The sequence below is a fragment of the Colias croceus genome, chromosome 5 (genome assembly GCF_905220415.1).
Source record: "Colias croceus chromosome 5, ilColCroc2.1".
NCBI lineage: Eukaryota > Metazoa > Arthropoda > Insecta > Lepidoptera > Pieridae > Colias > Colias croceus.
Genome location: NC_059541.1, coordinates 1,445,841 through 1,460,881, shown reverse-complemented (window position 1 = coordinate 1,460,881; position 15,041 = coordinate 1,445,841). Strand labels below are relative to the sequence as shown.

At 31.3% G+C, this 15,041-nt stretch overlaps 1 protein-coding gene across 5 annotated transcripts; it reads right to left on the bottom strand.

Moving 5' to 3' along the window:
- Positions 1 to 8,468: 8,468 nt before the first annotated feature.
- Positions 8,469 to 13,477, bottom strand: LOC123691929 (calumenin-B). 5 transcript variants are annotated; one of them, XM_045636523.1, is made up of 7 exons: positions 13,456 to 13,477; positions 12,414 to 12,636; positions 11,457 to 11,616; positions 10,899 to 11,022; positions 10,003 to 10,124; positions 9,274 to 9,392; positions 8,469 to 8,864 (listed from the first exon to the last, which is right to left on the bottom strand). In XM_045636523.1, the coding sequence occupies exons 2-7, from the start codon at positions 12,629 to 12,631 to the stop codon at positions 8,639 to 8,641; spliced, it is 969 nt and encodes a 322-aa protein (XP_045492479.1). In that variant the 5' UTR covers positions 12,632 to 12,636; positions 13,456 to 13,477; the 3' UTR covers positions 8,469 to 8,638. The 5 variants fall into 5 exon arrangements, with proteins under 5 accessions (XP_045492479.1, XP_045492476.1, XP_045492478.1 ...); XM_045636520.1 differs by having other exon boundaries at positions 13,333 to 13,475; XM_045636522.1 differs by having other exon boundaries at positions 13,387 to 13,474.
- Positions 13,478 to 15,041: the final 1,564 nt, after the last annotated feature.

The window sequence follows — 15,041 nt, the reverse complement described above, 5'->3', positions numbered from 1 at the left end:
TAAACAACAAGTAGTGGGATATCTAAACTGTATGAAACATAGAAACGTTTGCTAGTTTCAACTACCAAAGCTTTTCAAAATCCATAAAAAGAGCGCTATAATATTGCACCTAATAAACACCGACACTGAAATAAGGCACGTTTGCAAATTCACCTAGTATTATATCTCTTACGAAAACCGGAATAAAACGAGGACATGTCGCTTGTATTTTTATATAAGGCGAGGAACAGCGCCAACTGTCTAACAAATTCACATTGGGCTACAGCAGAATAGCTTCATTTATGTTACTTGACAAATTATTACGTGGGCTGCTTTGTCTCGTATAGCTTTGTTCATATAAAACAATATAACGGGGTCGCTCCAGGAATCTTTCGATAGTTTAGTACCTACGGAAAATTTTCCATCAAATAAATAATTGACCTAGAGCACGAGCTGAAAATTCCGTCCTTCAAATCGGGAGTAATTATTACTTTACTGTTCCCTTCTCGAATAATAATTTATAATATAGGGATAATTATATTGTGTTTGTTATACTTAACTGGTACAGCAGTCATATTATTAAGTAGAAAATACTCATAATTAATTAAAGATAGATTTATAATTTCTGAACTTATTTCGAAAATTGGAACTTCTTAGGCCTTTTTAGTTTGAAAAGCTTTATTTCACAAGAATCCCTATTTATTTTATTCGGTTCATATCGATGTAGAACTCATATTAGATGTATTTCGTGATCCTTCAAGCGAAGATTTTATGAGTTCAAATATTTACCAAATGATGTATTGAATGTTACTAGCTATGCATAAAAAATACGTATAAAAAAATTACGTCTCAAAGACTAAAAATACGTATAAACGCTCGTATAAAAATACACCGGCTAAAAAATTTTCACCTGTCAAAATGTCCACTTAGTATAATTGGAAGAAATAACATGATAATCTTGATGGATGCTCAGAATTCTTGAAAACTCGATAAAACAATTTATAAAGGCAAATCTCTGGGCCTAGGAGGATTGAAAGCGTATTGAGTGGGGAAACTCAGTGTGCCCAGGCAGATAACTTTTCCAATTTGACGTTGAATGAGGTGATCGACAAATGTTTGCGAATGTGTCACTTTACGCACGACTGGGTAGAATTGACACGAAAGAAATATACCTACTTATGTGGACTACATTGCATGTGTTTTATTTAAGAGTAAAATATGGAATGCAAGGTAGGTATATCCTGGATTCAGTCATTTATCATGCATGCATCGTCTCATAATATTTACCACGTCTCTTGATTCGAAACCCGGATCGGTGACTGTGATTTGAGTCATTTATTTACATGTACCTATGTAGGTACTGTATCACGGAGGCGGGACAAACAATCGATCAATAAAACAGAAATTAACCCCAGAAAAGACAACATTATTTATTTGTTTTTTTTTTTATCAAATACCTAATACGTCTCTCTTATTTTAAGTATTATTTGTAACAACCGTGGGAAAAAGCAACAAAAAAGATTAAACATCTAAATAAATTCCACATAATATAAAACAAGCATGTAATGTAAAGTTTAAAATTAAAAACAAAAGTGACAACAGCATCGCATACATCCGTAGAAGGATTAATTACGGTATTTACATGCAAACTTGCGGCCGAGCGTCCGAGCAAATCAAATTAAATTTCACGCTCGAACCGTTACGTAAACATTTGCTCTTACTCTAATGAGTTCCAAACTTTGCTCCTTTGTAAGATTACGCCAAAAATTGTGAAAAACTTCTGCTTGCGTCCCACGGCGAACGTTTGACGTGGACATAGATTACTTAACTTATAGAGGGATGTTCAAACATGGATTAATTCATTATCTATATACGAGGAGGAAACTTTTCAACTAAATGCCGTTTCTTTTACGTCTCCATAATGTTTCTCGTTAATGTTTCTGTAATTTGACTGAAATTTCTGAAATATTACCTTTGCCTACTCTAACTAATCAATTCCTACCCATGAAATAACGGTGAAGTATCAAGACAAAACAAAAAGCACCGCTGTACAAATAAAAAGCATACGTAAAATAATTATCATAACATAGGTAATTGCACTGCATACTAATACACTTGATTGGCAGATCAAATAAATTAATAATTTCAGTAGAATAATAAGTTCAAAATAATAATTCGAGTTTGTATAAATTGCTTGCACAACTTATTGCCAGGACATTAAAACTTTTCAAAAACAGAACGCAATCAAAACGAGCATCAAATAAAATGGCGCCTTTATAATCTATGGGCATAATATCCGACTTCCGTCGTTGCGTGTCCCGCTGAAAGTTCGTCATACTTTTCCATCTGTTTACTTTAGCACGCTTACGAGAATTAAAACTTAGGCTTAAGTTGTTTTTTATTACGAACATTTCCCTTCTTAACTTGGAATGTTTTGCATATTAAAGTTTCGATGGCGTACTACTTTTGCTTTTTACATTTCACAAACAACGTCGTCGTCTTTTATTTAAGAAACGGACTCAAATTTTGAAATGGCGAATGTAAAACCATTTTAATTAGTCCGCTCGCTTTTTATTTTCATTAATCACGCACAAAATAACCGCGCTTAAATCGATAGCAATTTGGTAAATTCAAAAATAAAATTGGAACGGAACAAATTTAAAATCGGGATTATTCATGAAGCTCGTACTAATTAAAGAGCAGTTTTGTGGACAAAATACAGGAGTCGCACGACGTGTGGCTGCAACAAATTATACAAACATATTTATTCAGTTCTATAATTAGCGTGCACAATTTCCAATGTAACTTTATAAACGCTACAGATAAATAAATTTAGCTGGTAACATCCCCATTCGTGCAAGAGTTTTTGATTATTATAGAGTAGTAATTATATATGAGACCTATTTGATTAAATGTGTTTAAAATAATTAATACATCACGCATTCAATTGTTTTATTTTATTCTGATCTCATCAATTTATGCGATCACGTTTTTAATTATAATTTCGTATTGACGAACGTTTACTTTATTCATAAAATAAATACAGTAATTACGAGCACGATTGTTACCAAATACAAACGATATTTCGAACAATTGCTTTTCTAATGATTTATATAATTCGTCTTTTTCTCTACAAATGACTCAATTTATAGAATAAGTTACAATTTTTCTCCAACTTCTGCTATTTCGTCGTGTAATGGTCGAAAACCGAAATGTCCCAGCAGTAAATTGAAGTAATAATACATTTTGAAAGTTGCCTCTCAGCATTGTACCTTCACACTTTGGAACTAGTTACCACCTGAGCTGTTACTCGAATTTTATGACTTCAGAAAACTTCGCGGAAAATTTATCACGAAAAAAGTAGGTCGAATTAAAAATTCGATAATGAAATTTTTTCCTCCGTTGAGACGGCGACAAGATGATAATGGTTAGTGTTGTTAATAATTATATATGACATAAAAATCTCTTGAGATTACCTAATGAAGGAGAACATGATAATATTATATTTAGTTATATTATTCATATATCAGCCGCCTCTTCGTAAGTTCACAGTAATTACATATAGGTATTTATATTATCTGCATTCAAAGTGATTATAATCTTTCCAAGTTATATATTATTAACTTTCAAGTCTTTGAATAGTTTTTTTACTATATTGGGTATTATAAAATCAAAAATATTTTAATCAATTTCTTGATCCAACAAATCACACTTTAATCACAGCTGCAGCAATATTATTTTCAACATTCCAAAGTTACATTTGCTACTCGCAATAACATATTCAATACAATTAATTACACGGCGATGTAATGATCATTATTTCCCAAACTGAAACTGTCGCATTACGATATTACCATCATTTGTGGCTCACCACAAAAATTCCGGCGAGCTGCATACACACAAATGAATTACGTTAATTTATGAATAAACAGGTGTACCTTTTTACGCTCATTTACTGTACAATGTTATAATTCTTTTTAAAATAATATTCATTCACTTAACGTGGGAACATTTTAGTTAAAACAAAGAAAAGTTGCAGTTATTGTTTTTGCTTAATGACTCGATTTCACTCAAAGTTGAAACAAACGAAGTTATAAGAATTTATTGAAATTTTAGAAACCAATAATAATTGAAAGCTAAATTTTAAAAATTCTATGTTTCAATGAATTTCAGATAAATTAATTCAGTAGTTGTTTGAAAATATTTTAAACAAAGAAAGTGACATGAAAATGCTTGCCTGAAGAACGTCAGATTACAAAGAGTCTCCATAGAGAACTTGGTTAAAAACTCAACAGACTCCTAATATAACTTGCAATGTACTAACATCGTAAACAACAAACACACCAACTTGCAAGAAAAGCAGTTAAGAAAACCTTTGTTGCGTAGTAACTTTAAAATTACAGACTAGAAAATGGGGATTTGTTGTTATTTACACACAGAATGTTATTGTATAAGATGTTTATTTTGTTGTGAATTCGGTCCACGTCGCGGAAATGTAGCGAGATATCATGAAATAGTGTTCTATATACAATGACTTTATAGGTTAAGAGTAGTTTGTAGTAGTTTATCTTTTAGCAGCTTATAAATAGCAGTACATTCCAATTTTAACTCCGAGTTCAGACTTTGTTAATTATGATTTAGATATTACTGAACTGCCATTAGCAAGTTTTGATTTTTTTTTTTTTGTAACATGAACGACTAATTAATGAACGTCAAGGGATGTATGTGCATAATTAAAGATGTTTGTAAAATACTGTTTGATTTTTTTTTGTAATCTTATAATATCATATCTATCATGTATTAAATTTGGTACCTACTTTATTATTTTTACAAATGTTTTAAACATGTAAAGCGTAACGACAGTGTAGGGTTCTAAAATATTACGTACTGACAATTGACAAACTGTAAACTGACATCCTTAAGGATACGTAGGGGATAAAATCTTCACATATATTACAAGTATGAAATACTTATATTTCACAGCAACCTTCTACGACGGTCTACTGTTCACCGAGTTTAGAGCTAGAATCAATTTGTTCACAAGCACAACTCTATATAAATATACCTATATTATACCAAGACATTTCAACAACTTCCAAATACCAGCTGTTATATAAAACATACCGTAACAGGAACTCATATACGTGCGTAGATCATAATTCAACCTTTCGTCTCACTCGGTAGGCCCTCTGGATGTACTGATATTGATATAACGTGGGTCGACAATTACTTAAACAAAGGTTTAGAGTACTGGATATGTCGTTTTAGTTATTGTTAAACGAAGGAATAAACATTTAAATTAAAATATAAGAGATTATTGAATAACCCAAAAGCTAGAAATAAATTGCTACGTTGCTCTATTTACGTAGACATTCTCGTAGCGCGTAGCTGCAACTTGTAGCACTTCATATAGGTAATACAATAACAAATACACTAATTCAAATCCTCCTTTCCTTTATTTCGATTGAAATAAGTACATGCAATTAAATGTTATTTTAACCTACTTTTGAGAAATTGCTGAAAGTAAAAGAACTCCATTCTATCAAAGTACGATAACGCCGTCATGATACTATCCAGTGTGCATAAATCCATGGCGCCAATAATATGCGACACAGGCAGAATTTCCCCCGAGCGCGATCCACAACAAGCCACGAAGAAGAATAACCCAAGTGAATGCAAAATGAAAATTATCATACAAATTCCCTTTCTTGTATGAACGGTGCCGTTACTGTCGCGGCGTAAGTATGCAAAAATATGAAACTCCTTTGCCTTTCAGATGTTAACGTGAAATTACGAGTGTATCGTATCTGTACGTTAAATTTTTATACGATCGTAATTTGCATTTTTCCGGCCACGATTGTCTTCACTTTGTGGGTGTTGCTTACTGCAAAAATAACATTTTATGTGCGAATATTTTGTGTCGTTTTTTTCAGACTTTTGTTTGTTACGTACCAAGAGACTTGTGAATATTGAAAAAAAATCTTTTCTCAGATATACCCAGCTTTTATTTTATCAACAAGATCTGGTCATGCCTTAAAATTATTTTAACATAATACTGGTTTCATTAAAAATATTAACCTACTGATTTTATTTATGTTAGGAAATAATTCTTATTTACTAAAAAATAATATCGTACCTAGTCAGCGCAAATTATGTATGTACCTTTTTCAGATACTTAGCTAAAAATGGTTTTTCCGTATACTTTGAGCCATAATGATCCCTCACATTAAAGAAAATTAAACTCAATGGGAGTGTACCCCTCAAATAGGTTTCAAATACAAAATACTCCAAAATATAAAAACATATCACGCTCAAGTTCATTTTGAGTACCTCTACTAAAATCGCTATTTACTTTGAGCCAAGTTACATGTTCAATGTACCACAGAATGCATATTACCGTAAAAATAAAAAAATAATGCACGCCGTCGGAGCGCATAGCATCTACGCTGTGCACGGCAGTGAGCACACGTCAAACGTGGAACGGAACGACATCAAGTGTGCGAGCGCCTGGCGCGGTTGATTTCACGTCAAGTGCGGGAAATGGGCGGGAAATCCGATACGCCACAGATTAAATAGCACATTAACGGGTGAGTGTTAGACGTATATTATAATTTATAACGTTAATTGAAATTGTGTTTTGATTGAAATTATTTGTTGTAATCACTTGATAAGTAACTTTGTTATCTGGAGATATAAGAAAGGGTTATCCGTAAGAAATGAGTCTGTAGATTCTTCCATGTTGCTATTCTGGTTCTACAAAGCGAGATTTTTTTTTTCTTGCAGAATATATTGCGGTAAGGGTTAGGGCTAAGGTTATTGGAAAAGGTAAAGTGTAAATACTAAACTTTATATACTGTCACAGATTGACATGGTTTTTTAGAACAGCGACCGGGGTAGTTTATCTTTTTGATGGGTTGAAAAAAAGGCAAAATAATTCCAAAACACATTTATTAAAAATAAAAGCAGTTTCCCGAACTACGTATGTTAAACATAGATAAAAAATATTAAAATTTTCAACTTATATCCTATATAAATGCGTTAAAATACAATGGAATTGTTACAATTATTATTGAAAATATTAAAATTAGTAGATTCTCACAGATTCAAGGAATTAACTTTGGTTTTATATTACATCTACTTAAGAGCTAAGTTAAGTAATAGAGTTGCCAATTTAAGAGGAGAGATTCATACTGGCAACATTATAGTACTTACATCCAAATGCTTTTCCATCAATACTAAATACTTTCAAACTTATTAAATTTTATTAATTTCGACGAGTTCAGTAAGTAATGATATTAAAATGTTAAATATTTAGTATTGCTATAAAAAAACATTCAATTGTAGCCTACCCTTCGTTAATATTAGATATTATGGCTCATTATAATTTCAATTGATTAAAATGTACTGCTAAGTACGAAATTACAAATTACGTAATTTTTTGTTCGAATGTAAAAACCTTAAATGATACAAGGCAATAATTAATGTATAATATAAGGCAATATTAATAATTTTAATTCAAAAATGTCAAATTCAAACACAAGGCAATGTATTACTATATAGGTAAACCAGAATCTGATGGCAATTAGGGAAATCAAAATTTTGAGTGTGCAACCCTGGGGAAAATGGACTGAACGATCTTGATACTGCTTATTTTTTATTTTGTCCTCAATATCATTAGTCACGTTACATAAGTGGACAATACTGTACTTAATAATGAGATATCCACTTAATATGATGTAGGTACATAAATATACAATTATACATATTACTTTTATACAGGTAATACATATTATTATTTACACATACCTATATTTGTATATTCATTACCAGTATGCCATGTGAAAATATCGATATAATTATAATGTAGATCAAAACTGCTTATAATTTTTTATAAAATAAAATATAAATAAAATAAAACTATGTTTATTTTAAATTATTAACAGATACACACATTATAAAATTGACTTGGACAGCTTGGACTTGACGAATAGCCGTATTGGTAACTCCTGTAATAAGTTTTCATAAAATTTTATTCTAATCAACAAACAATATTTTATTATTATTATTATAATATTATAGTTACCTACATATTATAATATTTTTTAATTTAAAGTATCAAAACGGGTAAGTTCAATTTACCAATAAAATCTTCAAAATTGAAAATTGTGATGTGTTTGACCCTTCTTCATCGAATGTTTTTCTATACACATTATAAACAACACCTCTTGCTTGTGATCGCAGCGGCTTTTTCGACATTTTCGAAGATTTTTTAGACAAAATCCTAAAAATTATTCATCAACTGCAATAAAGACAAATAATTTGACAACCAATTTGATAGTTGTCAAATAAGTTGCCACATGAAAATCTTTTATTTCATAAATAAAAATATGCCATCAGATTCTGGTAGACCTATACCTTTAGTTTTGACATTTGTTACTTCGATATACAAGGCTGTGCGTTATATTACGTTCAATTACCAAACAGCATAATAAAAAAAGCATTAACAATATATATTATTCGACATTTGTATTGCTTACATACATCATAAATTTGAAGACACGTGTTGAAAAAAATATAACTTTAAAAAATTGGCGCCATTAATTTGACAGTTGAAGTTGTCAATGCCAACCGCTAGATGGCGCTGTAATAAAAAAAAATGTTAAAACTCGTCGTGTCTCGCGAGCGCTTCACCAAAGTCCGTGGCTTGAGAACCGACAAAGAGGTCGTATTTGTCTAATATTTCCTCTTTGGTGAGTTTCTCGTCAGCGTCTGAATCCGCTTCGAACACTAAATGCTTCGCTTCAGCTTCCGCGTGATCGAATTCTGGCGGTGCGATCCAGTCTTTTACTTCGTGCTCGTCCATGAAGCCGTCTTTGTTTAAGTCCCTGCATTATTGCAATTTATTAGAACACTATTCATAACAATATAAGTTACATTCTCAGTAATCGTTTAAAAGAGACATCACTTTATCAAATTTTTTATTTGGTTAACAGTTGTTTGAAATTAAACTTTCGAGTTTTGTATGTCTAAATGAATATTAAATTTAGGGCCGATTTTTTATTTCTTGGATAAAATTTATCCGTCCAATTACTCGAACTCATATTACTCGAACATTTTAAAATGTCACCTGTAAACTGTCACATACGGACAATTAGAGTACATTTTTGAAATGGTAGTTTAATACGTTATTTGATGAATAAGTTTCAAGCAACGATTGAAAAATTAGCCCTAACCAAACCACACTAAATATCTCAAATAAATTAGAATTTACTTCTTCCTAAATCCTGTACGTACCGATATCCAGTGAACTGTTCACGCTCTTGTTTCACCCAGTCTGGTTCATCATCAACGCTCTCGCCTTCCTCTGGCTTGTACATGTCTCCGATGTACTCTTCTAGAGATACCTTGCCGTCCTGTTGGGAAAATATATGAGAAACCATAATATATTATACTTCGAATAAGCAATAGTACATAAAATATAATATAGCTGAAAAAGTGGACTGTGACTAAAAAAAATAATTATATGTAGTCATATTTTTAGACGAAGTCAGCTGACAGCAGCTAATGTCGCTTTGTAAAATAATGTTGCCATATTTAAAGTAATAGTGATGTGCAGTTTTTATAGTCTTGTATTTTTACGCGTTTATTATATTTTTTAGAAATAAATAAGGGAAGGAAAATTGCCGATAAGTTATTAAAAATTCATCTACAAGACGTCATTATCATAATTTACACAAAATTTAAAAATTTTATCATGATACCATCTAACAGTCTGTCTAAACTGCTGAATCTATAATATAAAAATGAATCGCAAAATGTGTTGGTAAGCGCATAACTCGAGAACGGCTGAACCGATTTCGATAATTCTTTTTTTATTATATTCCTTGAAGTACGAGGATGGTTCTTACTTCTTATGGAGAGAAAACGTAAACATGTACCACGGGCGAAGCCGGGGCGGACCGCTAGTCTACATATGAAACCGCAGAACATAAGTGGTGAAGTATTTTAATAGTTTAAAAATACCTTATCCTTGTCAATATCCTCCAGAGTCTCAAGAACAACTACATCTCGCATGCCAGTGTGGTCTTCTGGGTGAAGGAACGATGCGAATTCTGTTCTGTTCAGTGCGTCATCTTGATCAGCGTCTGTAAATAGAAAAATATTTGTAAAACTAATGAACGTTTTGAAATATTATAATTATACAATAAATGTAAAAAGTATATGAAATTTTAATATAAAAAAATGTATTGTTGTAACAAATGGTAGTTTCTATATTTATTTTTGAGAACCTTAAAGAAAACCAATGTGAATATTGATGAATTTATGAACATATTGTTATTTACAAAAACCAAAATATTTTTAACTATGCACACGGAAATAATTTCTATGTAAGCACAGATACGGGTTCCTACTATATCGCTGACACGGATCGCACGGGAACGTAAATCGCTGATTCTAGCGCATTCCTTTAGTGCAACGTAATTTTTTAGCCTTCATTGTATTTATTAGAATTTTACTCATTTATCGTAATCACATTATCTATCAATTCTTAATTGAAATAAAATACAGTTATTAAAGTAAATCACTACATAGTATAAAACAAAGTTGCTTTCTCTGTCCATATGTATGCTTAAATATTTAAAACAACGCAACGAATTTTGATGCGGATTTTTAAATAGATAGATTGATTCAAGAGGAAGGTTTTAGTATATAATTATATTTTAGACAAAGCGGACGAAGCCACGGGCGGAATGCTAGTCATAAATAAATTCGATTCATTTTATTGGCCTCATCTATATGAAACATAATTTTTAAATATTTTCCATAGCAATATTTTTACACATCGATATGTATTATTACGATTAATAACCAAATGAATTTTAATATTATAAAACAATAAACTGAAATAAATTTCTCACCAGCATAATGCCACCTCCTGCGATCCCTTTTCAACAGGTTGCTGTATGTGAAACCTTCGGTGTTGGCTTTCAATTCATTTGGACTCATTTCATCCATGAATCCGTACACATTTTTCCTGTACGCCTGTAAGAGATTTAATTCAAACTCAAGATTTGTGTAGTTTTATCTCGTATTTTTATCATAGGGTATTTTATTTAGCTAGCTCGAGTTTTCTCAATATGAGAAAATAATGTTTAGCGTATATAATATGTAAAGTTGAAATTTGTATGTGAGATGTTACATTTATTAATAGGGATATTTTCCATTGTTTTTTTTTAATATTATAGTATTTAAAATTGTAGTGTAAACAATGTTCAGATAGCCAAGAAAAACATGGTCAATCATTTGAAAAACTGAACCATCAGCATCTATACTATATAATAACTGATATCGCAAATTTCTTTCTTTTTTTTTATTATTATTTAAAAACAACTATTCCTAACAACTCTTAAACTAAATACGCTCATACTTTAACTATACATATATCAACTAAATATATCAATAATATATCAACCAACCTCCCACGTAACAACATCAGTGTTCTCCGGATTATGCTGTTTCCAATGACGTTCCACATCTTCCTCTATATACCTCTTCTGGGTATACCTAATCCAGTCCTTCAACTCTACCGGCGTCACGTAACCATCTTTGTCAGAGTCGATTTCGTCAACGATCATCCTAGAACATTCCGGAGATAATGAGGTCAGTGAACTTTGATAAGATTCGGCGACAGTGAATTTTTTTGAGTGTTTTAGATGATTAATGACTAGATGCAAATTGCTAACAGTTTGGCTTCATACAGAGAACAGTGTGAAAAGAAAGAAATATTTTACTATTGAAAAGAAATATTTAAAAAGTATTTTTATGATTTTTGGAATGCTAACATCTGTAGCAGTGCAAACACTACGGATAAATCAATTAACTAGATGACTAATTCTTTATTTTATTTATAATATGGGTAATGGTAATTCATTATAATTTAAAAATAAACAGTGTTCAACAAAATAAGCTTTTAATAATATGTAATTTCATCTCACAACCCTCTAACATATTCAAGTTAAATCTTTACAATGCAACAACAGAGTTTCTCCCACATATTCTATATCTTTTTTTAGCTCAAATCTTACAGAGCCGTACGTTTGAATAACCCACATTACTGTATTATCTTATCACTTAAATAAACAAAAGTTAATCATACCGGCAGAAAAAACGTTACAATTTTTTATAGAAAATTTGGCTTTAAACCAAGATGACAAAAGGTGAAATACCAAAAAAATATTACAAAGTTACCAACATGAGTAAATAAGTATGCAATATTTATTAATGTTCAAAAAAGAAAAACATAAGAGCTTTTAGCATAAAAACTTAAACATTACAAATAGTTCACTGTATTCATATCTAACGCACATAAAAATACAATCAAAATAAAGACCTAATTATTTTAATCAAAAATAGAAGAATTAGAATAAACTTACCCCAATCTTCTTTTACTCTCTTCAGGAGGTAGCTGGTCGAACGTCTTTGCCTGATCCTCACCAAGGAAGGCATCATGGTCAAACTGCTTATTGTGGTGCTCGTTCCTATAATGCTCTGCATCAGAGAGGTGGTCCATCATCCTCTTTGTGTCCTCTGGATTTGGGACTCCGGCAAATACTGCCGTTATGGCCAGTGATATGTATAGTGTTGTCAGCATTGTAACTGCAAGAGAAATAATCTTTTGAAGATGAAAATCATATCGAAAGTTTATAATTTAATAGTTTAGCAGTCCAATAGTAATTTGCAAAGTTACAAGAATTTTACAAGGTAATTTAGTGTGATTTAAGTGAGAAAATAAGAAAAGATCATGATTTTTTGTTGAAGTAAGTTAATTAAACTCAAACTATTGCATTTCTGATAGGTAACAGTGTAACTGCAAATATGACTAACATGCACTCAGCACAACATGCACACTAAGAAATAAATTAACAAAGTATATACCTTTTACTACTATCCTACCCTTTTATTACTATCCTTTAATGTTTTTAGATAATAATTTATCATTAGTTTATCTACTTGTAATTTTGCTAGGTACTTTTATGTTTTTAACAATTGACCTACATTCCATGTAAGTTTATACACCCCAGATTTCCTAAAAGACACTAATATTGTACTAATGATTCTGATTTATCCAAAAATGTACATGAATTATTATAGTTACATTTTTGTGGTCTAATCTAGGAAACTGTAAAGCAACGATAACTTTTAAATGCCGGTATGGATGTACATCGACATACAATTAAAAGCTCATGATATAATTGCGATAATAATATGCGATAAAACAATTACTTACATTCTTGTACTGACCTTTAAACTACACAAAAACTAAAGACACACTTAAAAATACGAACGGCGAACCTGCGTTGGTGGAATTGGCCACGTCAACAAAGTACACGTAAACTTCCTAGTTACCAGTTTGTTCCCTATTCCCGTTCAAATACTCCCAACTTCAAATAATAGGCGTACGCTCTATGTACCTACCGGCAACAGCTCAATCGCGAGATGAATTTGATACAAAACGTCATAATTTATGTCAATCTGTGCAGGATGCAGCATCCAGTATTGCTAGCTAATATATCATGAATTCCCTCTTTTTTTGTCAACTTCACACAAAAATAATTATTTCCCAATCACAATTAAAAATTTAAACCCAGATATTTCAGTGAAAACATAATTAATTATCCCCTCTGTGTTCAATCTTGCTAATGTATACTGATGTATACTCTGGTTACAAGATAATATTTTCTTCTACAGACACTGCAGTGAAGAACAATGTGCGGAAAGTTGGTTAAAATCACAGGTTAAAATCAAAACACCAGTGCAAACTTAGCACCCCATCTATGGAATTTTGGGTCGAAAATGACCTTGATCGTTAGGTCCCCGTTAGGTCCTTTAAGGTCCCACAATTTTTTCGTTAGGTCCCCTTTAGTTTTTTTTTAAATAATTTTTTAAATTTTAGGTATAAAAAAAGTGCACTTTAGCACCCCATCCATAGAATTTTGGGTCAAAAATGACCTTAATCGATAGGTCTCCGTTAGGTCCTATAAGGTCCCACAATTTTATCGTTAGGTCCCCTTTGGTTTTTTTTTTAATAATTTTTTTTTAATTTTAGGTATAAAAAAGTTACACTTTAGCACCCCATCCATAGCAAAATTGGCGAATTTTATCAAAATCGTATTCTTTACCGTTAGGTCCGTAGAGGCCCATCATTGAAATTGTTAAATTATTTATGTTATTAAAATCTATATATTATATAAAAGAAAGTCGTGTTAGTTACTCCACTTATAACTCAAGAACGGCTGAACCGATTTAGCTGAAAATTGGCAGGGAGGTAGTTTAGAGCCAGGAGAAGGAATAGGATACTAAATACGTACCACGGGCGAAGCCGGGGCGGACCACTAGTTATAAAATAATTGAAACCTGCGCATGCGCCTTAGAGCATTAAGGCATGCGCACATCATACATAAACAATGCGAAATTTAAATTGGTATCGTTTCATTTATTAAATTAAATCAATAAATAAATCTATACTAGTCACGTCTGGTTCGAAAGATGAAACTGGCTTTAAGCCGCGAATAAAGAATAAGAATCACTATCATTATCACTGACATCATTAACTCTTCCATTTCTGCAGTTATTCCATCTTGTTTTTTTTGTACTGCTCTTCAACATGAATAACATGGTTCGGTCATAGAATAAATTTCGTCGAGATACTGATTTTGTGTCTTTAAACATTTTGAACGGACAGATCGTTCAATTTTATATTGTTGCTTGAATAGTTTTTAACTGGATTACTGGTATCATTCATGCAAAATAATAATAATAATATTAAACAAATCATACCTACTTATAATAATGTGCAATGCAATCAAGATGAAAAGCATCAAAATATCAAGTCACACTTAACAATGCATTGAGATATTTCTTGTAAACACTCTTGTTTTCCTTGAAAACTACATCTCTTTCAAATTGTTTCATTTTAAATTTATTAATCATAGTTTAAAGTTTTCGTCATGTTCTGTTTTCAGAAATAATTTTTTTTTAGAAATCACTAAAATCCTAAGCTA